We start from the raw sequence: 21351 nt of genomic DNA, 5'->3' as shown, positions 1-21351 counted from the left end.
CACTGTAACACGATTTTACTTTAATTGTCGATAAAAGAACCAAAATGCAGTCAATCATAGACAACCCAGAGTTGAAAATATACAACTGGTTCAAGAACCTATCTCCCTCCCTCCCTTGCTCCTATTATCCTATGCAGAAATGGAAGACGTCATGCTTTACAAGAAGCATGATATGTCTTCTACTTCTTCCCGTTTCATCCGTCTGGGGGAGTAGCCTACGGCGTCAAAATGATGACCGTCGAATCTGTATAGCAGTCAGTAGCAGTACCCCGCCCAGGACGTTAATAGGCTCCATGATATTGAATGTAAACGGGAAGAAGATGTTAATACTGAGGACCAGGAGCTGGAGTTCCATATGGTAATTACACAACGAGCATAGCATAAATCGTACAAGATACACGTAACGATAATTTACAATGAAGCTACCTCCATGTGCAGGTGGGGAAGGATTGGGAAGAAATGTGGGTGCTATTGGAGCTCGGGAAGCAGCACCTCTGGGATCTCCAGCACTGCCAAGATGTCTGTGAGCATTGCCTGTGAATGAAGTCACCGCACTACCTACCGGATAAGCTCCACTCACAGTACTACCGTCGGGGTTAGTGGGAGCACCGGGTCGTCCATAACTCTGGTAATGATCTGTACCTCCCCTAGGAACAGCACTGTAACTGCCCGAGTAACCAGAATAAGTTGCGGAAGGCATAACAACCCTAGGTACAGGTGACGGAATAGGATATGGCTGCACCAGAGATATCCTAGGTGCAGGACAGAGCTTCCAACAGAATACGTATTGCGAATGACCGCTTCATCGCATCCAAATATCTCTGTGACTCTTCTCTGTTGAGTTCTACAAACATAACCTTATGGAACTACCTGCTTGGCTTAGGCTTCATCACCACGCACTCAATCACTTTAATGTCCTACTTACTCGCTACGCAACGCTACTAGGCTTGGCATAGCGTGTGACTAATTCGTTAGCATATCGTGTGATAGACCAAGTCAGTGTGTGAATCTTACTTCTGAGACTTCAGGCAGTTGTGATCACTCTAAACTCTTATCCATGAAGAGTTAGCTTAGGTTACAACTCTTTCAAATGTTTGTTGTTTCTGGGATATATATCTTTTCTACAGTTTGTTGTAATTTTTGAATTTTGAAAAGCCTTGTATATAGGGATTGCTTTCCCTAATGTAATCTGAAATGCAATATAAATACATGCAGCCTCTCTTTAAAAAGGTATGCAATCAAAGTGAACTCTTGAGCATTCCTAAGTTTTACAATCGTGTACATGTTGAAGCTTCCATTCTTCTTTTTCCCGTACAAGGATGGTTAACTTATGAACTGTAAAAGGGAATTGTAGGTCATATTAAGACAGGATATTTAACGGAAAGCGTTATGAAATTAAGCATGTGAACCAGCATGGCCTTACTTTCATTTGAAGAAGGATTTAATTTGAACAGCTAAAGTTTAGGCAATGTCGACGACTTCCACCAAGTGCCGCCGATACAGTAAATTCTTGTGAATATTGAAATCTTACTTAGCTTGCAACTAAGAAAACATAAACCCACGAATTGCGCTACATAAGATCCACCACTGATTCTGTCCTACTGATCAGACTGTCATAAAAAGTTTTAAGTAATTTGTCCCTCAAGTCATAACTTTTATTTATTTTGAATATATACGATATTATCTATACCAAAGGTTGGTAAAGTGAGTTAAGTCTTACAATGAGCTATCTACATAATTTGGTTCGAATTCGTCTTTAGCAAATAATAAGATGTATTTTGAAATCAGAGTGTAGTAAAACATGTGTTGGCCTTAATTTATTATGAAGGTCTTAGCGGGAAGAGAAAATAAGACTACAAAGTTTTTAGAATGCATTACGAATATTGTTGGAACTAATTTTCGCACCACACTGTGAATGAAGTAGCTATGCGAAAATGCCACCTACAAGCAAGAACAAACAACCATGAGTAACCTGGGGTGTTGTAATGGCCAAAGGCTTTCTAACAGTCAAGTCAGAATAAATCTTAGAACTCAAGAGTGGGAAAGAGAGCAAAGTATGCGTATGAAAATATTTTCATTGACAAGTCCAGGTAAGGTATATATACTAGTCAGGAAAAAGTCATTTAAGATGAATTCGTATTAAACTGAGAGAGTTCTAGAGGATATCTAGCATAAAATATTGTTTCCTTTTAAGATTATGATACTACGTTATACGCCATACGCCACATTCTTCATTTTATTATCAAAGGGGAAGGGCACAAGATTAGCCCTTAACAAACAACTTGTGAATATTGGAATCTCTCTCTCTCTCTCTCTCTCTCTCTCTCTCCTCTCTTCAAAACACGTACAAAAAAGAGATGAACAAGCAAGTTTATGATCTTCAATGATGGCTTTGAAGAAACTGCTTGCAACCATATATTTCTCTGTTATGCACTCTGCAGCACCGTCTTTTGCACTTTCCATCTTTACCCGAATCGACGAAAACTATGAAATTCACAAGTATGAGTTTGTATTTACACTAGCGACATTGCATATATGCAGACTCATTCATCTTCCTCCATGAACAGCCCTTTTCGAGTCCCCTGATCCTCCTCCGCTTCGTCGTCCCATGAGGCAAACAAGTTCACAGACAACTCAGCAAGCTTCTTCTGGTTAGGCAACTTCCTGTGCATCTGCCTCCACTGTTTTGGAGCATTCGGGGCTTCAATCTCGTCCAGAGAGCTATTCGAATCTGATAAATCAATGGCGGTTCGGAAAGCAGGGGTTTTCGAAGGCGTGCTGTAAGCAAAATGCCACTGCTTCGCAACCAGAGTCTGCAATTAAACAATATGAAACCCATCAAAATCAATGCCAATTGATAAAAACAAATTAAAAATTAATTATTGAAGCTAATTGAACAAATTAAACTTACCGCTTCTCTAATCGCTTTCGATACACGGAAAAGCCGCTTCAAATCATCGTGATCGACTCCACACACAACCTTAATCTGCAATGCACAGAAATAGAAATGTGATTAGATACGAATTAAATCGAATTCAATTTTATATTTGATTTTTCATCCGAAAAAAAAAAAAAATTGAGAATTTTGGGGCTAACCAGAATCTCCTGAGGCAGAGCTTCTAGGGCGGAGGAGGCGGCAGTTTCCGATTCCCAAATCATGTTCCCACTCCGCTGCTTCTTCAATGGAGTCTTGGGATACAAATCAGCCGGCGAAGCCTCCCCGCCATTGTTAGAAATCCCAATCCTCTTCCTCCCCAAAGCTCGCGTGTACTTCACAAACCCTAACTCCACTATCCCCTCCGCCTCCGCCGCAATAGTGCCACCGCCACGCTTCGTTTTCAAGCAACTCTTGCACTTCCTTCCCAACGCCATCTTCTCCAATCAATAAACAATCTCAAAATCGCTAAACCCAAAAACAAAAATCGAATCAGATTACAAGCAACAGTGAAAAAACACAATCTACCGAACCCAGATTCTGAAAACAGTTTCTGAAAATTTCTAAAATCTAGAGAACCGAGAATCCAAAAGCAAAGAGAGTAAGAAACCTTGTGTTAGATTAAACCCTAGATTCCTGCCTCGTTCAGAGTATCTCTCTTTCTCTCACTAAACTTTCTCTCTCCTCTGTGTGTTTTTTGCTGTAGAAATGGAAGAAGAGAAAGAGTTTATATACGGAGCGAAAAGATTAGATTTTTATATTATTTATTTAATTATTTTTTGAAAAAAGCGAAAAATGGTGAAAAGTTAAATAAAGGAGGGTAAGCAAACTAGCCGTTGGAGTGAAGACGTGGCGGAGGGAGATGGCCGGTAGGAAGCTGCACGTGTGCTGCTGTGGGCGATGACGTGGCGATATGGACGGTCCGAGTCGGCGGCTATGTCGTCAGCTTTCCTGGCACGTTGCGTTACGTGTTAGAGAGTCCCGGCGACGTTGGCTTCGGGTTAGACTACAGTGACGGTCATCTAGTGGTGTAGCTTTATTGACTCGTTGTGTTCATGACACGTGTACGGATGATATGGATGGACTGTGAGTATTTTATGATTTTCTGCTTTATGACTGGTGATGGGCGTCGTATGACAGAAGATTCAAGATTGGTTGGCTGACGGCTGTTACATTAGCAGACGTCAATGTCAACATACGTCAAAACCAAAAGCATTTTTGTGTAGTGAACAATTTTTATTTTTTATTAAGTTTTTCAATTAAGTGACTTAATTTTTCTTATTAGTTGCAACTTGCAAGCAGAAGAAGTAAAGAGGTGTGCGGGAATATCGTCTTAACTAATATATTAAATATCATAATATAAGTAGTTAGATGTTTAAAAAGAAAAAATTTTCAACAACTAATATTATGATATTTTTTTGTAACGACCTTATTCAGCTGAAAAATTTCTCTTAAATGGCTAGGTTGTCTCATTAACAATTTTCTTCTTCCTTTACAAAATTAATTAAGTCCTTATTGGTTTGTATAATTTAATTTCATTTTTCCTTTTCCTTATAGTTACTCATATTTGGTAAAATTTGTATTTGAAAAATTAATCCAATTTATCCAAAATAATAAAATCAAACCTTCAATCATCAATTTGTTTATTTATTTATTTTTAATATGGATATTTTATTGATTGGTCCGATGACGATTGATGAACACTTTTAGATAGAGAATGCATAAGAATTTAAAAATCTTGGATTTTAAATCGCAATCATTGTGCAATGAGGAGTGTTTGAGTTAGAAGTAACTAGCAAGATTTGAGGATGCCAAAAAGGTCGTCGGGAGCTAGCAATACATTTCATTTTCCATCGAAGAAAAAAAAAAGTATAAAAAAAAAGAAAACTAATGAAAAGAGTTTGAAAATTTTGAGTTTTTACGATAAGGACAAAATAAAGGGTAAAATGAATAGTACCATGATTGACTTTTTAGTGTAAAAATGTGGTTTTTTTTTTGTTAAAGTAAACAGTACCACGGACTTTTTGTTAAAACTCTCAAAAAAAGAAAAAAAAAAGAAGGGAGAATAACAATTAATTTGGTCACATTTGGTGAATTTAAGAAATCAAAAACTAGATTAGGCCCTGATGTTTCATTGAGTTGTCACATATACATAAGAATGGATCAGTTGGTGGTTTTGTCAAAGCTGTCCACCTTTTTGCAGGATGAGAAGGCTCAAGAGGCATTCCCAACATTGTGTGATTCACTAATACTAGGAATTGAACCTAAAACATGTATGTGGAATACATGCCTGAAATTTATTCCAAACCATTGAGCCACCCGTAATGGTTATTGAGTTGTCACATAATTGAATTGTATCAAATTTAAGCCATGCTAAGAAGGTTGATGTCCCCCCGAACATCTAAGGCACCAATGCTAGCCCATTGTGAGACTTAGCATGCTCCCTCCCTATAAGTAATATCGTTTGTTAAAAAAAAGACACCAAACGAGCACGAATGGGTTGCGGATCGTGACAAACCTAGATTTTAGCCATTTCTTCATGAATTTAAACTCATGTCAATCCAACCTTAATTTACTTCATACCAATTAGACAGCAAAGAGTCAGCTACTGCTACTGCCCTGGGTTGTCTTTTACAAATGGGCATTTGGGTATTCTGATCTTCCACGGTTGCACCAGCCCTTAGCCTTCTTGTATTTCATATAAAGCACCCTAAATTGATGCTTGTAATTGGTGAAAAACACCACATATGGATTTAATCAACGTTATGAATTTATTAATTGTTGTAACATTTTATATCTCCTAAGTGAACTAGGATACGTTTTGGAAACCAACCTAAAATCAAGAAAACCAACCTAAAATCAAGAATCCAGCATCAAGACACGTGTGATATGCGTATCTGATCTTGCTCTAGAACGATTAATTAATAACCGAATCTCGTGAGAATCATAAATAGTTAGCTATTTGCATACAAGTTTGAAGTCGTGATTAACACGCGCTGATGCATTAACTAAACTTAGAAAGTTTCAAAAATAAAACCGCCATGTAAATGAGCGGCGAACCTCTATTTTACAACGCCGTACGTACGTGCATGTGATATACGTTCTTTCTCTATATATGTAGCATGCAGAACATGCACGAAGTGACGACTGTTGAATACCTATAATGTTACAAAGTTTTTTTCTTCAATAAGTACAATGTTATGAGTTATAGCAAACTATAAATATATAGGATACTTACAGATGAACTGGAGCAACTTGAAATTAGCAACAGGAAATGATAGAGCAAGATCAAAATTCAAAACAAAAGTTCAACGGAATTCCAGAGACATTAATCCAGTTGCAATGCAAATTGCTACAGAAATCACAATAACATACATAAAATTGATACTAAATGTTTTTTTTTCTCAGAAATGACTCAGCCATATCTGAAAAAAACCAAACGGTTAAGGATAATGGTGCTGCAATATCTATGAAACTAACCACCAATCTAAACAGCAATTGTTTATAATAAGACTTAATATTAGAACCTAGTGGTTCTCCCCTCTGTGGATGCTTAACTAAAAATGCTTTAAATTATGGTCCAAACTAAACAACCAATCGGTTCGAAAACTGGCAATCTGGAGCTTCCAAATCTCTCAGAAAAACAGTTCATCTTGATCGCCATCAGCGTCCTTTCCAAATCCTTGAATGCTGTGGATGAACACCGCTCCTGTCATTCGCAGAAAAGTATACAGATAGTCTTGCTTTGCTAGATATTCTCCAAGCGAAAAAACATTCCTGCAAATGGTTATAATTCTGCCAATAACCAGGAGAGGTTTTGCTGTAATTTCTTACAAAAATCAGAATCAGGGATTCCAAACATATAGCCCTCTGCACAATAAAATTCACCAACAACATGTGATGAGGTTCGAAGGCGAAACCATGGATTTTGATGATAGTAAGAAACTTAAACCAGCCAACATTGCTGGTCTCCAATAGCGGCTGAAGATGTAACTCCCAGTAAGGCCCATGGTTAAACTCAAACCTACAGGCACGCATCTGCAAGATAATTGTGTTTATATGTATAAATATGTTAACCAATTACTAATGTTAAGTAGCCTCTATATAAAACCGTAGATAATTACTGAATTGGTTTGTACTCACGTCAATGAACAGTCTTTCCAAGGATGGAGTATTCTTTAGAAAACAAGCAATGTCTGTGACATTGCAGAAACAATGTTTCTGCAGGATGAGGTGCAGTTCTTTAAGATTCCAAAGGCTGAAATCCTTCTCCTTGAGACGCCCATTAACACATCTCGGGGACAAGCCCTAATTCACAAAAGAAAATATAGATTAATTAACAAAGAATAAATAAATTGATTAATCAAAGAAATAAGAACAAATAATTTATGAATTAATCGATGATATCAATAGGCAAAAGGCCTCAATTGTAATTAGAACTAAAACATTTCATTATTCATTATATTTTATTTCATCGATTTTTAAATAATGTGAGACCTTTTTTTTGTCAAAAAATGTGAGACATTTTACACTGTTCAAAAGTGCAGATGTCTGCATTTCATTGCAAAAATAACACAAAATCGTGTGATAATATGTAAATTATTTTTTTAATGATTTTAATGTGTAGAAATGAAGTTTTCTTTTGCAAAATTAGCTACATATTTAAGTAATCACTATAGTACTTTACAGATAGTTTGAAGGAAAGAAAATAGGGATTAACCTCAAGGAATGTGCCGGTAATTGTGAGGACCCCGACCATGCAGACTGCAGAAACAAGGTTTTCGATTTGCCAATAGCTTGTGAAAACTGTGATCGGGTTAAACTTTATCATGGCCTGCTTCAAGTGCACCATAGGCTGCGAAATAATTTGGAAACCAGGAAACTGTCCAGTGTAGAAAAAATATTGAAGACTTGGGGCATATACCGTCACAGTTTCAACGCTTGAGCCGCTGTTGGCAATCTTCAACACCCGGAATCTCTTTAGGTACGGTGTGCACACCACCAGATCTCGAAACCCTTCACACCATGTCATGTCCAGGGTTTCGAGGAGGAGGCAGTGACTGAATATAGTTTGGAGGTATTGTTCAATGATGTTAACTCTGGTGAGAATAAGAGTTGTGAGGAGGGACAGACCTTTGCCAAGAGGTGGGAGTGTGAAGACGCAGAAAGTGAGCTTCAACACTTTGAGGGTCTCCACGTCCAATACCCTCGAAGGGACGAAGTAATCAGGAAAACGTTCGATTGAGAAAACCTCCAAATCGAGCTCTTCGACGCCTTTCTCTTTGCACTTGGAAAGCCATTTCTTCAAGGCGATCCGCGCGACATAGTCATGGTCGGGATCGATGTAGATGTGGAAGCTCTTGATTTCGGGTCCCCTGTGGAACCTAAAAACACGGTCCACTGTGTCGGCGAACTCCATTGGTTCAAGTCTAAACTCCTTGACGAACTCCCTCCCAAAGTGGAGTCTCCGAGCAAAGCGCCACGAGTCTTTGAATCTCGTCGCCAATCCGCGGGCCTTGATACACTTATCGACGGGGAGGAGAGTAAGAATGTGATGAACAACGTCGTGGTTCAGTTCAACCGAACCAACGCGCGCGACGGCGTTTTTGTTGCTGCTGGAGCCAGAGCCAGAGCTGGCTCCGGCCACAGGATTCGAATCGGAGTTGTTGCTTCTCCTAAGTCTTTTGAGAGGTGGGAGAGGGGGGCCATAGACAACTTTTTGCCTTTTGATGATGTTTGCTTGGTTGGACATTTTTTTTGGAACGCGATGAGTGAGAGAGCAATTAGCAGCTTCAGGAAGGAAGGTGAAATCAAAATCCAATGACTGTGAAAATATATAGGGAGAGAGAGAGTGAGGAGAGAGAGAGAGAGAGGTTCACTGTGTTTGGGCAGGTAATGTTAGGGTGGCGAGTGAAGATTCAGCTTTCGCTGGTTTTCCTTTCCTGCCATTTCTCTCCTCACTTGGACCGTAACGGAAGAAAATACCGGCAGAAAAAGTAAAGTGGTAATTTGCTGACGTGGTCAAACGTGCAGGGTTTGGAGACCAGGTTGTTTTGTGGACCCCACATTTTTTAGATGTTTTGTGTTCCCCGTAGCCGGTGAGGCTGTGTCTCTGCGTACTGAACCAGAAACACCCCAGTTAAGGTTGCCCTGGCAATGGAAGGCAAAAAGTCCAATTTGCCCTTGGATTTAAACGCTCTGCTTTTAATGACTCTTATCCGAACTAATCTGGGTGCTTAATGAACATGTGACAAGTGGAAATCATGCCTTATTTTCATATTTGTCCGTATTTTCCGGTGGGCCCCATTGTTATTACTTTGAAATTTCTCCATAAATGGTTTCTAATTAACTCCATGTGGATATTATTTTCGAAAATTTAATCCCTAATTAAAAATTAACTCCCCTTTGAAAACATAACTGGCCCTTCCATACTGGCATTTCAATTGAAAATAATTTTCTAGTCACGTGCTTGTTTATGAGACAATGTGCATCGCATACAAGTTGTCATACGTCGAATCTTGTCCCAGAAGTTGTTAGTAAGAAAGTGATGTTTGATATGCATTGGACCGGTAAGTCATTAATCACATTACCAACTAGGTCATTTAGATATGTATTACAGGTCATTAGTAACAAGGTCTCTCTTTTGAGAGGTACATAATTTTTCAACGGCTAGTAAATATTGAGTTGAAAATTAGCATAAAAATATCAGTACGCAACATTTGAATATCGGCTATTTGTTATTGTGTTCTTAAAAGAATAATTTAAAAGAATGGTGTTTTTCATTAGAAAGTTAAGACTCCCTATTAAGGGTTCAATTGAAGTGTTTTTAAAATGACTGAAATGTTTTTTTAAGAAAATATTTTTAAATTTTAAAAGCACTTAAAATGTTTTCTGCAAGACTTGTATGTATTAAGAATTAGTCCTAAAAATATTTTTACGAAAAACGCTTTAAAGCACTTTCAGATAAGCCCAAAGTGGCACTTAATGTCTAACAAATTCTCATTGAATTGAATTGCATCTTAAAAGCTTGTTTGGCTCTTGTGAAACTACCACCACTGCAAAGAAAGAAAAAAAAGAGCTTTTGTAACCGACTCGTCGTTTCCCAGATAGCCATCAAAACTGTGCTCAAATATTTGGGTTTTACATGTCATTAAGCATGAAGACATTTGCTATTAGAGTGATACTGTTTATGACCTTGTAGTTCAATTAATGTACAACAATTAGACAAATGATGTGCGTCTCAATCCATCTTTAGATGTAACGGAAGCTCGCAGGGTTGTTTTGACTAGGGATGCTGGTCGAGGTTGTGGCTGTTATAATCATCGGCGTCCATTGCAGCATCATTCTCCACCATTGAAGCAACAGAGAAACTCCACACAGAAGCGCAGTTTTCGTCACCTGCATATCCCAGGACAATTAACCTTCGATTAGTACAATGAGTCAATGACATGTTCTCATGTTATCCAGTGAAATTATGCAGGTAGCTCGGATTAGAACGCAGATAAACCGGCTTAGTTGCTATCATGTAGCTTCCTGTCATCTAAAGGGACTGAGACGACTGGGGCATTCTCTAACACCTGGGTGAGTACAACGGAAAAAGGACAAGTAGCAATTCAGATATCGCATTACCCCACATTCATCTAAAAGTCTGTGTTACTAAAACCAGCAGGCCTGTAAATAATGAAGAACCCGACTTGTCCAATACGAAAACAAAGGTGCCCATTTACCCAGCCGTAATGGAGATAATGACATCAGTTCATATTTAAGCTTTAAGAAATGACCTAGGTGGCACTTTTTACCTTTTGAATCAGAATAACACCAAACTAACTCCTAAGTGATGATTAATCACTCGGTCGTTTTCACAATGCAGATTGGGAAAAAAAAGAGTGGAGAAAATGACAAACGAACAGAACAAACATGATTAGCATAGGAGACTAAAATTGAAAGGATATACAATGAAATTTGTCAAAAGTGTCTCTAAAAAAGGAAATTTGTTTTCAGCATTAGGGTTATAGGAGGTACCACTCAGATGCAATTCCTCATTGCCATCATCAGGACCAACAAATCTTCGATGCCCTGAAGAAGTGGTAGCCAATGGCAGAAAGGGATGAAAGGAGAATCCGTTAACGGTATCTGCGTGGTGTACGGAACAGAATAATGAGTCAGCAAAAGAAGAGATTAAGTTATATTGCAGTAGCACTTTAAAATCTTTATAGGATATGAAATGAATTACCCAATGCCGCTTGGAAGCCTGTTACCCATTGTCCAGTTTGCAGATCATAGATATGCACAACACCATCCTGAAACGGATATGCATTATTAAACAAGTGATTTATCAGATCCAGCATGGGGTTTGGAATTTTGAGTTGGTTTGTGGCATCATCTTTGGACATTTAAACATAATTTAAAGCTATGCTACCTGACCGCCTGTACAAAGATGGCGTCCAAGTGGCTCAATATCAAACAAAATCCGTTGGTTGGTATCTTCCGATGACCTATATAACCTGATTCCACGTTGCAAGTAAAACAACGTGAGCAAAACAGGCATCCAACGTACAAAAGACTAGATAGCTTTCTAAATTAGAAAGGGAAAGAAAAAATATCTTACTTATACACAACATCAACCGCTTTGCGTATATCCCAGCATAATATATAAGGATCCTTCAAGCAATTATGTAAGCTAAAGTCAATCACAATAATATATTAATACATATGTTAATAAATTTCCAAGTAAAAGATAAAGCATGTAAGTCACATTATAAACTGACAGTTGTTACATAGAACTGGTTTACTGTATATCCAACAAAATAACCGCACTCCCGAAAAATTAAAAGTAAAAGACAAACTAAAAACGATGGAGCATGTAAAGCATTTTACCTTTCGGCCTCCAGTATATAAATAATTTCCATCTTTCGAAAACTGGACCTGAAAGCAAAAGCTCTGGTTCATCTTTTGAAGTTATGATCAAAGTGAAATGAACAATAAGGAACGATGACTTACATGTGTAATCCCACCTTCATGACCATGCAATACATACAAGGGTTCCATATTATCTTCTCTATATATTGCAGCAGTCTTGCTATAAGAACCTATAGCTAGCATTCCACTATGGGTTGGACAAAATGCCATTGCAGACATTATACCTGTCCACAACACAAATGCTGAGAAATGTGCACTTGCACGGATTCATAATTTATCATCAGAATTTAGAGATAAAAACTGATAACATGTACCAGTTTGGCCTTCTTTGTTTCCTTGAAGTGTAGAATATTGATCAAAATCCCTACCAGGGCGATGTAAATCAAACACCCGAACAGATTTGTTGTATCCGGCAAAAATCCTGCGAAACAATTGAAGAGTACATAACAATGACGTAGAAAACATGCAACTGAATTGTATAACCTTTGAAAAGGAAAGGAAAAAAAATATTGCTAAATATTGCTTACTTTGTTCCAGTAGGATTAAAGGCAATTGAAAAAGCAGCTGTGATTTCATCCACGGCATCATAAGCACGATAAGTGCAACGTAGCTGCAATTTCAGCCCAAAATAATGGTGGTAATGCGATATACAAACATTAACCCAAAAAATACACATCAGAACTGTGTATACATGGGAAAAGAGTGAACTAAAGACGGAATGCCAAATTGGGTATGTTACAATGCCATATTAAGCAGTTAGCTATACAAAAAGATTTTTCTTCACCAGACACCTTTACATTAATATGGAAAATATTGTACAAGAATTTATTATTACAGTTTCCTTATTGCGTTTTGAGATTATTTGATGATTTATGGACTTAGAACTTTGGTATATGGATTAGAGTAGAGTTATTGATGGTTTTGATTTCAAAGAGGCTGGTCTTTGGTGGAGGCTACGCTTTGGCAGAGAAAAAGATGACGGAAGTTTCCACGCTGCCAGTTGTGGGAAGATGGTGGAGCGGTGGTGGGTGTGGGTGTGGGTGTGGTAATATCTGTTTAGTGGCAATGTGGGAAGATAGGTGGGGTGTCCTTAGAAAATGTGAAGTTTTTAATTTAAAGTGTGGTGCAGATAGAAGTGCGGTGGACATAGATAACATGTGGCGTTTAAATAGAAAAACTCGTACAAAAATACTAATTTCATTAGCATAATGAAGATTGCAATAATGAGCCAGCACCTGTCCAGAAGAAGCATCCCAAAGATGAATTGGATGGTCACGAGATGTAGTTGCAAAAACACAGGTAACCGGGTCTGCAACGTCATAAAAAATTCCAAATCAAGCTTTTACTTACAGTATCATATCAGCCACTCTAAAGTAAATATCTTGGATATCAAGTTGAGATTCTCATCGTCACAATAACGAATAACCTTAACAAATTGGCCCCCCATTAGAAGAGTTACAGAAGTACCTGGAGCAGACATGTACGGGTACCAACAGAAGTCGTATACAGACTCTCCCTCATTCACAACAAGGTTTGCAGCATACGAATCTGCAGCTCAAGAGTACAAAAACAAAAGGACTAAAAAGATGACTACACTTCCATGCAAATACAAAACCAATCAAACCTAGCTCGCCTGAAAATTTTCGTTCTCAAACAATACCAAACAAAAACTTTCAGGTACAAATCTTCTTTTGGCAAATTAACATACAATAAATAAACTCCAAAGCAAATATATTTCCGGGCGAAGAACTTACCTTCATCAGCAGCTACAGAACACCCATTAGCATTCTCACTCCCATAATCTGGCCTGATAAAACCCAAACAAGAGTAGAGTTAGCAAACACCACGGGTAGCGATTTTCGAAAAGGTTGGTTGTTGAAATGCATTTTGAGTACTGAAGGCAAGTAACAAAATTCCCAAATTGTAACCCAAATCAAATGGCAATGCTTTACTCAAAATCCACACCAACAAGAATAAAAAGGCCATCAAATAATCGAAACTTACAATGCAAAAACCCGAAGCGTGTTGTCCTCGGAACTGGTAAGAAAGCACGACCCATCCGGCGACCTACGCCAAAAAAATCAAACCCCATATATAAAAAGCCACAATTTTTATGAAAAAAATGATGGGATAGTAAGGCGGAAGCAAAAGGAAAGTACCATTTGACGCCCTTGAGAAAGTTGTTGGGGATTGGGGAAGTTCGGAACTGGCGGCGGAAGTGGAAGGCCCTCTGCGGATGGACATCGAACCGAATCGCCGGCCAAGAGTATTCTTGCTGTTGCTGGGTTGGGTTTTCTGTAATTTCTGCGTCTGGGGAAGGCGAATTGGGTTGGTGCTTCTGCTGCTGCTGTGGCTCTTCTTCTTCTCCCATTGAGGCTTGCTGATCAGCTATGAGTTATCTCAGAGCGTGCTGGGTATTACCGCCAAAAATAGGGTATGCTGCTTCAGTTTTAAGAAACGGCCTACGGTCTTTTACCAAAAAAAGAAAAAAAATGCCTACATCAATAATATTTTTTTTTATTTGTAAGTTAAAAATCTTAGGTTCGATTTTTGTTAAAAATGAATTTAAATTATATTGTTACTTGTTTATTCTGAGCCTAAGCTTATTATCTTTTTTTAATATAGATAATATCGTTTGTTTAAAAAAAAAAAAAAAAAAAACTTTACCTTGAATTCTTTCTGAAATTTTATGGGCCAAAGTGTAAATATGTATCTTTCTCGGATAAATTACAAGGACGGAAGTGATAAATGCGGCATAGGTTTTGGGCATCAACAAGATATAGAAAGTATTAAGTAACAAAAATAATTAATACTTCATCAATGATAAACAACTGAGTCGTTGTAGTATAGTGGTAAGTATTCCCGCCTGTCACGCGGGTGACCCGGGTTCGATCCCCGGCAACGGCGTCTCTTTTTGCACTCATATTTTTGCTTTTGATCACTGTCAGCCAGTCATCTGCCGCCGTCAGTCACTGCACTTTGAAAGCCGAAAACAAAAAAGCCCGCCTCTCTCTCTCTCTCTCTCTCTCTCTCTCTCTCTCTCATCGCTGCTTCAGTTCAGTCACCATCTCCCGCTTTCATACGCCTCCGTTTTTGCTCCCATTCATTCCGGTACCGGCAGCAGGGTTTTAACTTTTAGGGTTTTGCAAAGCTCTGCGCTTGCAGATTTCGCCATGGAAACGGACGAAGCCCAGCGAGTTCTTCCCTTTCAGCTCCAGTTCGACAAGCCACTCGCGTCTCAGGTTTCTTCTCACATCACAGTTTCCGCAATGAAATCCCAAAACATTAACTTTTTTTTTTTAATTAAAAAAAAAGAAGATCTTTAAAACTTTGAATTCTCAACACTTTGCAGATTAAAATTGCAGAATGGAACCCTGAGAAGGATTTGCTGGCGATGGTCACCGAAGACTCCAAGATTTTGCTGCACCGTTTCAATTGGCAGAGGCTCTGGACAATCTCTCCCGGTATATCTTTCGTTCTCTCTCTCTTGGTGGTTTAGTGTGTTGTTTGTGAGTAAAAGTTTTGAATTTTTTTGGTTTAGGAAGGAGCATAACGTCGTTGTGTTGGCGTCCCGATGGAAAAGCAATCGCTGTTGGGCTTGAAGATGGAACAGTTTCATTGCATGATGTTGAAGTGAGTAAAGTGTTGATTTTTCAGTTAAAAACGTACTGTTGGTACTAATTAGTCAGTAAAGTTGCAAACTTGTCATTGTGAAGTGATGACTTGCGTAAATTTGTGATATTGTTATACAGACGACATATACGAATACAAGGTTAAAGCTTATCATATGAATGTGGACTTATGGTTTTCTACATTTTTGCTTTCTAAATCTTTTTTATTTCTTTGATGCGAGGCAGAATGGAAAGTTGTTGAGAAGCTTAAAATCGCATTCCGTTGCTGTTGTTTCACTTAACTGGGAGGAGGATGGACACACGACTAGAGTATGTTTTCATCAATCCAATTGTAGGCCATGCACCAATTTGATTCTAATGGATGAAATCAGTTGGTTTTTCTTTACTTGAGCTTTTTCTGGGGTTAAATCTTTGCCAGATATATATATTTGCTTCTTACAAAACTTTTGCTTGATGTTTTAGTACGTTCCTATTCACTTGCCAGTTGTTTTGAACTTCTGAAATTTCATTATGCTTTGGTACATTGAGTTATGAGTTCAATTACAAACAAGAATACCTTATTTATGTATTAGAGATAACATGGCTAAGCTATTACGTTACTAATCTCCTTTTTTCAAATATTGATTATAGGATGAGCACGGCAGTATATCAACATATGAAGACCGTACTTCTCGTTTCTTCCCACCTCCTCCAAGAGTTCCGCGGATGCCTGGACTGGTATCTGGAGATACTGGTTTCATAGATGATAGTGAAGATTCATTTCAAGAGCTGTCAAATTCTTCACAGCAACGTTTTAACATCCTGTGTAGTGGAGACAAAGATGGAATCATTTGCTTTAGTATATTTGGGATTTTTCCAATAGGGAAAATTGTAAGTAGTAAGTTCTGAACCATTGTCATAAAGTGTTGGGGTTGATGATGCTTGGTTATGTGAAACTTACTTCAATTTATGTTTGATGTGTCATGTGACTGCCTCTGGATATGTGCCAGAACATACACAATTTTTGTGTTCCTACTCCACTTATGGATGCAAAAGCTGAGTGCAGACTTCTTAATGCTTCTGTTTGCAAGGTATATTCATCTTTAGTATGGATGATCTCAAAGTTATAGGATTATATCTGACAATATTATTTTCACGATTACTGATTTTCCATTTATTCACAGCTTATATTAAATTTACTAGATCAAGCTGATATTCTTACATGTTGTTATTAGGTTGCTTTGTCAAAAGATCTTTGTCATTTGATAGTCACATGTTCAGGAGAATTGATTGATAATAGGGAAGAATCAGAAAGCAGACGAGTGACTCAACATGGTACTCATGGCTCACACTGCATGGTGCTTGATACATCTATATTCTGGAAGAGGTGACTTTCCTTGTAGAACCCAGTATACGACAGGTTGTTTAATATGTATTGGAAGTTGTGCTGCCATATTGGTTATAGTATATTAGTCCTTACCATCTTTTTCTCTTGTTTTCTTGTTCAATGTTTCAATCTTATCGATATGCTCTAGATGTAAAATTTTGGGCTCTGACATCAGTTTAGATGTGGTTGATACGGTCACGTTATGTACTGCTTCCTTGTTTAAATATCTTTTCTACTCGTATATTGATATCCCCTTGTCAATTTAAAATATGCTTACGACTGTAATTCTCACTGTAGGAAAAATGAGCTTCACCAAGTGGCGCAACAGGCATCTAACATTGAGGAATTGGTGGAGGTTATTCGGGCGTCACTTTCAGTTATGCACAAGCAGTGGTCTGATGCTATGCACACTTTCCATGAAAAGTTTGATTCTCTATCTAATCTGATTGTTGACCATGGTAATTTCTGGATACTGCGATGTCCCACTTTCTTGATGTAATTCTTAGTTATATGATTCTTCCATTCATACAGTTTGTACCATTTGTATACAGGACTTGACTCTTGTCCCCAGGAGGAGTTTTTGAGTCTTTTAGGTGGTGCAAGGACTAGTCCACCAGTTCATCAATTTCTTGTTAACTCTCTTGGTGAAGTGGTATGCTTAGTGCTATGTAACATCCTATTTTAACATTGAGATTTAGTATCACACTGAGCAATGTGTATATGATGACATTGTGAATTCAACAAAGCTTTTTTACTCATAGGGCGTGAAGCGTGTGTCAAAGGCTGTTTGTGGTGCCGGAAAAGAACTCCAGCTTATTGTCCTAAATCATCTCCAGGTGCTAGTTAGCCCTTGCAGTGGATGCAATATTTTCTTGTTAGGAGCAACTGTTTTTTGTTGTACTTTCTCTGGGTATCATTTTTTACAAAAAGTTACATGATCTGTGATCGGGAACTATATCAGAATACAATGTTTCTAATATATGGATATGGAACTGACAGGCAGAAAAAGGAAACGTTGATTACCATTGTGAAGTCTCAATTATATTTTTGTTGGTTACAAACGCCAAATATATGTGATCCTATTTTCTAATGTTCATTCCATCAGAGGACTTGGGCAGAAACTAAACATAGTTTACGCTTTTTCAGCCTGCTGCAGAAATTATTGCATTCAGGATGGGAGAATTAAGAGGCCTTTCAAGATGGCGAGCACGATATCAGGGAATTGGTTTGGATGAGACACTCATCAATAATGCGACAGAAAAAGCTGGGATGATACTTTTACAAGTTGAACGATTTATCAGGGTGCTGTCAACTGTTGTGCAGCAGGTTTGCTTGAGGTTTATACTGTAATAAAAATGAAAGGGAGCACAGTTTCTTTCTTCATTACTAAATTGTCTTTTCTTTCAGTTTTCAAATTTCTTCAACTGGCTCTTGAAATGTATAAAGTTACTTATGTCAGAACCAAGCGATCATCATCTTTTACTGTACAATAGGTATGTGTCACACTTTCCTCTGTATTTTGTTTGCTACCAGCAAATATCCTTTTACTCATACGTTAGGTTTTGGCAGTGAACTTGTCGTTATATTCTTGAAGTTTTTATACGACCAAGATCCTGTCAAGCAGTTGCTGGAAGCATCAGAAGCCGATCACCATATCGATATTGGTTTGTAAGTTATTTCTAAATCTTGTCTGCAGTGCAAACATTTTCGCAATTATTCTAATATATCATGTATATCTTTTATGCATAATGGCTTCTCTGTAGCCGTCTATGTTGTATAGCTGCAGATGGCTTGATATCTAATATTCTTATTGCCTACGGATCACATCCAAATTAATAACACCATATGTTATGTACATGTCTTATGCATATATGTGCATGTGAAAACAACGGACGTGTGCTTGCATGTTAGCAATTATACAAGTATTTTGATTCTCATTTTGTATCTCTAACCAAGATGAAGTTGTATTGTTTTCAGGGAAACAATGCAAAGAGTTAAAGAACTGGTTCAGTTTGGGGGATTTTCAGATTTTGGATATCTGCAAAGGACATTAGCAAAGGAATCCCAGCAGATGGAGTCTAGGTATGTAGATTTCCATGGCCCTCATCTATGAACATTGGAGCAAATATAGTATATCCTCGTAAATGCCAACACTCGGGTTCCTCAAAATGCTAATTTATGATGACAGAAATAATAAGAAGGAAAGTGAAATCCTGCTTGTTTAACTTAGCATTGAGTCACTAACAAAAACAGGCAAGGGTGCACTGCACACACATGGTTATGAGCATGCATACATATGGTACTGCCTTTTCAATTTCAACTTACAGGTGCCCCTTGGTCTTTTAGTTTCAAGGAGGCTTTTCTGATGCCCTTTACAACAATATCAAGAAAGATACTGTGCAAGGATTTATTGCCGCTTTGCCCTCTTCCACCTTTGTCATCATCTTCGTCAACCACCATTCCTGTTTCAGTATCGTATTACGAGGTACTTATTGGTTTTGCAGTTCGGGATGTTTTTAACTTGAATCTTGTGATTCAGTAAAATCAATTTGAATTCATTATCGATAACACCGGTTCTTTTATTCCTATTCTATAGGATGCCTCCCAGTCGGCCTCTTCTTGTCAGAGTGAACACTTGTTTCTCGATTACATATCATTCCAAATACCAGATGAGTCTCTCTCCGGAATTGCAAATTGTATAGGAATAGTGAGAGGGTTTATGCATGACTCAAGCAGTGTAAACAAGGGCTATACTTCATTAGAAGCTGTATTGTTGGGGGTCCCTGCTGGTTATTACTGTGTGGATCTTTCCTTATATAAGGTAGAGACCTAAACTGATCATATCCGTCATTTTATTTTCCTTTTCTGGAATGTTTCATAAACTGCTTTTACTTATAACAGGAAAGTCAGATTGTTTTGTTATTAAATGAAACAACCGCCGCTTCTGAAAGTTCTGGAGACGCCTCTATGATGATTGTGCAAACAGATGACCTTCCATTTGTATCGATCTCAAGATCCACAGGTCTAAACTATTGGACGTTGCATCAACTAAAGGTAATTCTGATCTTTGTTCCCTTGTGCATTCGTTGTGTTATGTTACTTAAAACGAAAAGATGCCATAACTCTAGATTTCTGTTCCCACGTTGCTCTGCGGCATATATGATACGACTGCTCAAATGTGTATATTCAGGACTCTGTTGTTCACCTGGAAATGGAGAATGAGAAGATGCGCAGAATATCTCACTCCGTCGTTGCACCCCTTGCAGTCAGCTGTAAGTTCTAAAAGCTGTTTCTCACTTCAAATCAAACAAGTTCTATCACCCGTGTCTCAAATTATTCTCACTAAATCCTTGTAGTTTCAAATTGAACATGAGAGTTCTGCATTTTTTTTATTTCTTCTGAAATTTCGGATGAATTCTACTGTAACAGCATCAAGAGGCGTGGCCTGTGTTTTCGCTGCAAGAAAACGCGCCTTGGTCTACATTCTGGATGAAGACGAAGATGAAGTCTCAGATGCAGAGTGACTGCATTTAATTTACTCCTGGAACAAATATGTTTTGCATACTCCGCCTCCGCATGTATCATACTTCTGTTTAGCCAAAAAATATGTTCTGCATTTCGTTTTCTCAGCATGTATCGTAATTTTGATCCTCTGTTGCAAAGTTCGACATTTTTTAAGTATGAGACAGAGAGGTGAAAAAGGACTAGCGTGCGTATTTTAAAATTAACAAAGTGTCGTAAAAGACTTGTAACTCAATCGGTTATGATTGTTCATGCCTGTAATCAAGGTCCCGTATTTGTCGCTCCAACCTAAACCATAAAAATAAGATGATGTGTGCAACACAAAAATAATATTAACAAAGTGCCTTCGCCTCTTTTTCTCTCACCGAAAATATAAAAAAACTTAATTCCCTCTGCTGCCGACTTGTATTTTTAGGTGGGAATCGGTAGCAACCCCACTTCCAATCTTCCTTGCCAACCCCAACTTCTCCCTCTCTATTGTCCTTTTAGCTTATGTGTTTTCTCACTTTGGCCCCGGATTTTTATTTCCTTGAGGTTTGTCTCAATTTTCCGGTTCTTGTCTCAGATTTGGACTTTCGTGCCGCACTCTTGCTCAAATGTTGGTTTCCGTTGCAAGTCTTCAACCACTATCCTTTGCTACCCGGCCTAGGTGTCTTTCCTTGACGGCGCACTTTGGTGTTGGGTAGTTATTAAAGTATTATTAGCACTATCTGGTAGAACTATGGGATTGCCTTTTGCACGGGTGGCTTGCTCACCCTCATTTTCGTTCATTCAGTCATTTCGTGAGTTCTTCTCGGTGGTGATGACGGCCTTTTTATGGAAGCGCAGCTGTTTGGCGGAGGCAAACAGAACTCCAGATCTAGGGTTTCCCTTGTAAGCCGGCTACTTTTGGGCCTTTTTATCGTGTTTTCTTTGTTGTGCTTTACTCGTACTTGGTTACTTTGGACTGGCTTTTGCATCTTGTTGTAGCCTTTTTA

The 21351-nt window shown here is 38.3% G+C and overlaps 4 protein-coding genes and 1 non-coding gene across 7 annotated transcripts; 2 read left to right on the top strand and 3 right to left on the bottom strand.

Annotated features, from left to right (window-relative positions):
- Positions 1-2230: 2230 nt before the first annotated feature.
- LOC137730140 (F-box protein At4g05010-like) lies at positions 2231-3681 on the bottom strand. 2 transcript variants are annotated; one of them, XM_068469205.1, is made up of 4 exons: positions 3546-3681; positions 3097-3403; positions 2912-2986; positions 2231-2813 (listed from the first exon to the last, which is right to left on the bottom strand). In XM_068469205.1, the coding sequence occupies exons 2-4, from the start codon at positions 3370-3372 to the stop codon at positions 2544-2546; spliced, it is 621 nt and encodes a 206-aa protein (XP_068325306.1). In that variant the 5' UTR covers positions 3373-3403; positions 3546-3681; the 3' UTR covers positions 2231-2543. The 2 variants fall into 2 exon arrangements, with proteins under 2 accessions (XP_068325306.1, XP_068325305.1); XM_068469204.1 differs by having other exon boundaries at positions 3097-3629.
- A 2755-nt stretch (positions 3682-6436) lies between these two features.
- Positions 6437-8800, bottom strand: LOC137727347 (putative FBD-associated F-box protein At1g61330). Its single transcript, XM_068466213.1, has 3 exons — positions 7656-8800; positions 7079-7243; positions 6437-6973 (listed from the first exon to the last, which is right to left on the bottom strand). Exons 1-3 carry the CDS (start codon positions 8685-8687, stop codon positions 6599-6601), a joined length of 1572 nt encoding a protein of 523 aa, XP_068322314.1. The 5' UTR covers positions 8688-8800; the 3' UTR covers positions 6437-6598.
- A 1262-nt stretch (positions 8801-10062) lies between these two features.
- On the bottom strand, positions 10063-14314 carry LOC137729290 (uncharacterized). Of its 2 annotated transcripts, none has more exons than XM_068468172.1 (14): positions 14014-14314; positions 13859-13921; positions 13609-13661; positions 13322-13408; positions 13090-13163; positions 12382-12464; positions 12169-12275; positions 11936-12078; positions 11813-11860; positions 11544-11596; positions 11355-11439; positions 11169-11235; positions 10958-11068; positions 10063-10333 (listed from the first exon to the last, which is right to left on the bottom strand). In XM_068468172.1, exons 1-14 carry the CDS (start codon positions 14223-14225, stop codon positions 10221-10223), a joined length of 1299 nt encoding a protein of 432 aa, XP_068324273.1. In that variant the 5' UTR covers positions 14226-14314; the 3' UTR covers positions 10063-10220. The 2 variants fall into 2 exon arrangements, with proteins under 2 accessions (XP_068324273.1, XP_068324274.1); XM_068468173.1 differs by having other exon boundaries at positions 13322-13402.
- A 375-nt stretch (positions 14315-14689) lies between these two features.
- Positions 14690-14761, top strand: TRNAD-GUC (transfer RNA aspartic acid (anticodon GUC)). Its single transcript has one exon. It is a non-coding gene; the product is annotated as a tRNA-Asp (tRNA).
- Positions 14762-14814: 53 nt separating this feature from the next.
- On the top strand, positions 14815-20654 carry LOC137730016 (anaphase-promoting complex subunit 4). Its single transcript, XM_068469079.1, has 19 exons — positions 14815-15096; positions 15207-15318; positions 15396-15487; positions 15712-15795; positions 16117-16356; positions 16476-16556; positions 16701-16852; positions 17150-17310; positions 17404-17504; positions 17614-17688; positions 17999-18178; positions 18260-18345; positions 18422-18520; positions 18830-18934; positions 19199-19337; positions 19449-19673; positions 19754-19906; positions 20043-20124; positions 20282-20654. Exons 1-19 carry the CDS (start codon positions 15028-15030, stop codon positions 20374-20376), a joined length of 2331 nt encoding a protein of 776 aa, XP_068325180.1. The 5' UTR covers positions 14815-15027; the 3' UTR covers positions 20377-20654.
- Positions 20655-21351: the final 697 nt, after the last annotated feature.

Source organism: Pyrus communis, chromosome 3 (assembly GCF_963583255.1).
Source record: "Pyrus communis chromosome 3, drPyrComm1.1, whole genome shotgun sequence".
NCBI classification, from domain to species: domain Eukaryota; kingdom Viridiplantae; phylum Streptophyta; class Magnoliopsida; order Rosales; family Rosaceae; genus Pyrus; species Pyrus communis.
Note: the sequence above shows the minus strand (reverse complement) of the source record. Positions and strands in the feature narration are given on the sequence as shown.

Bases quoted from the DNA above. Each gene is read 5' to 3' on its own strand.
- LOC137730140 (XM_068469205.1), bottom strand. From the start codon at position 3,372: ATGGCGTTGGGAAGGAAGTGCAAGAGTTGCTTGAAAACGAAGCGTGGC. The intron at 2,987-3,096 runs GTTAGCCCCAAA...TGTGCATTGCAG, and splicing joins CTCTGCCTCAGGAGATTCTG to ATTAAGGTTGTGTGTGGAGT. The intron at 2,814-2,911 runs GTAAGTTTAATT...GTTTAATTGCAG, and splicing joins CGAAAGCGATTAGAGAAGCG to ACTCTGGTTGCGAAGCAGTG.
- LOC137727347 (XM_068466213.1), bottom strand. From the start codon at position 8,687: ATGTCCAACCAAGCAAACATCATCAAAAGGCAAAAAGTTGTCTATGGC. The intron at 7,244-7,655 runs GTTAATCCCTAT...TTTGTGAATTAG, and splicing joins TTACCGGCACATTCCTTGAG to GGCTTGTCCCCGAGATGTGT. The intron at 6,974-7,078 runs GTGAGTACAAAC...ATTATCTTGCAG, and splicing joins TGGAAAGACTGTTCATTGAC to ATGCGTGCCTGTAGGTTTGA.
- LOC137729290 (XM_068468172.1), bottom strand. From the start codon at position 14,225: ATGGGAGAAGAAGAAGAGCCACAGCAGCAGCAGAAGCACCAACCCAAT. The intron at 11,440-11,543 runs GTAAGATATTTT...ACGTGGAATCAG, and splicing joins GCGGTTGATGTTGTGTATAA to GTTATATAGGTCATCGGAAG. The intron at 10,334-10,957 runs GTACCTCCTATA...TGGGATATGCAG, and splicing joins TGAGGAATTGCATCTGAGTG to GTGACGAAAACTGCGCTTCT.
- LOC137730016 (XM_068469079.1), top strand. From the start codon at position 15,028: ATGGAAACGGACGAAGCCCAGCGAGTTCTTCCCTTTCAGCTCCAGTTC. The intron at 15,796-16,116 runs GTATGTTTTCAT...TATTGATTATAG, and splicing joins AGGATGGACACACGACTAGA to GATGAGCACGGCAGTATATC. The intron at 18,935-19,198 runs GTATGTAGATTT...TTGGTCTTTTAG, and splicing joins TCCCAGCAGATGGAGTCTAG to TTTCAAGGAGGCTTTTCTGA.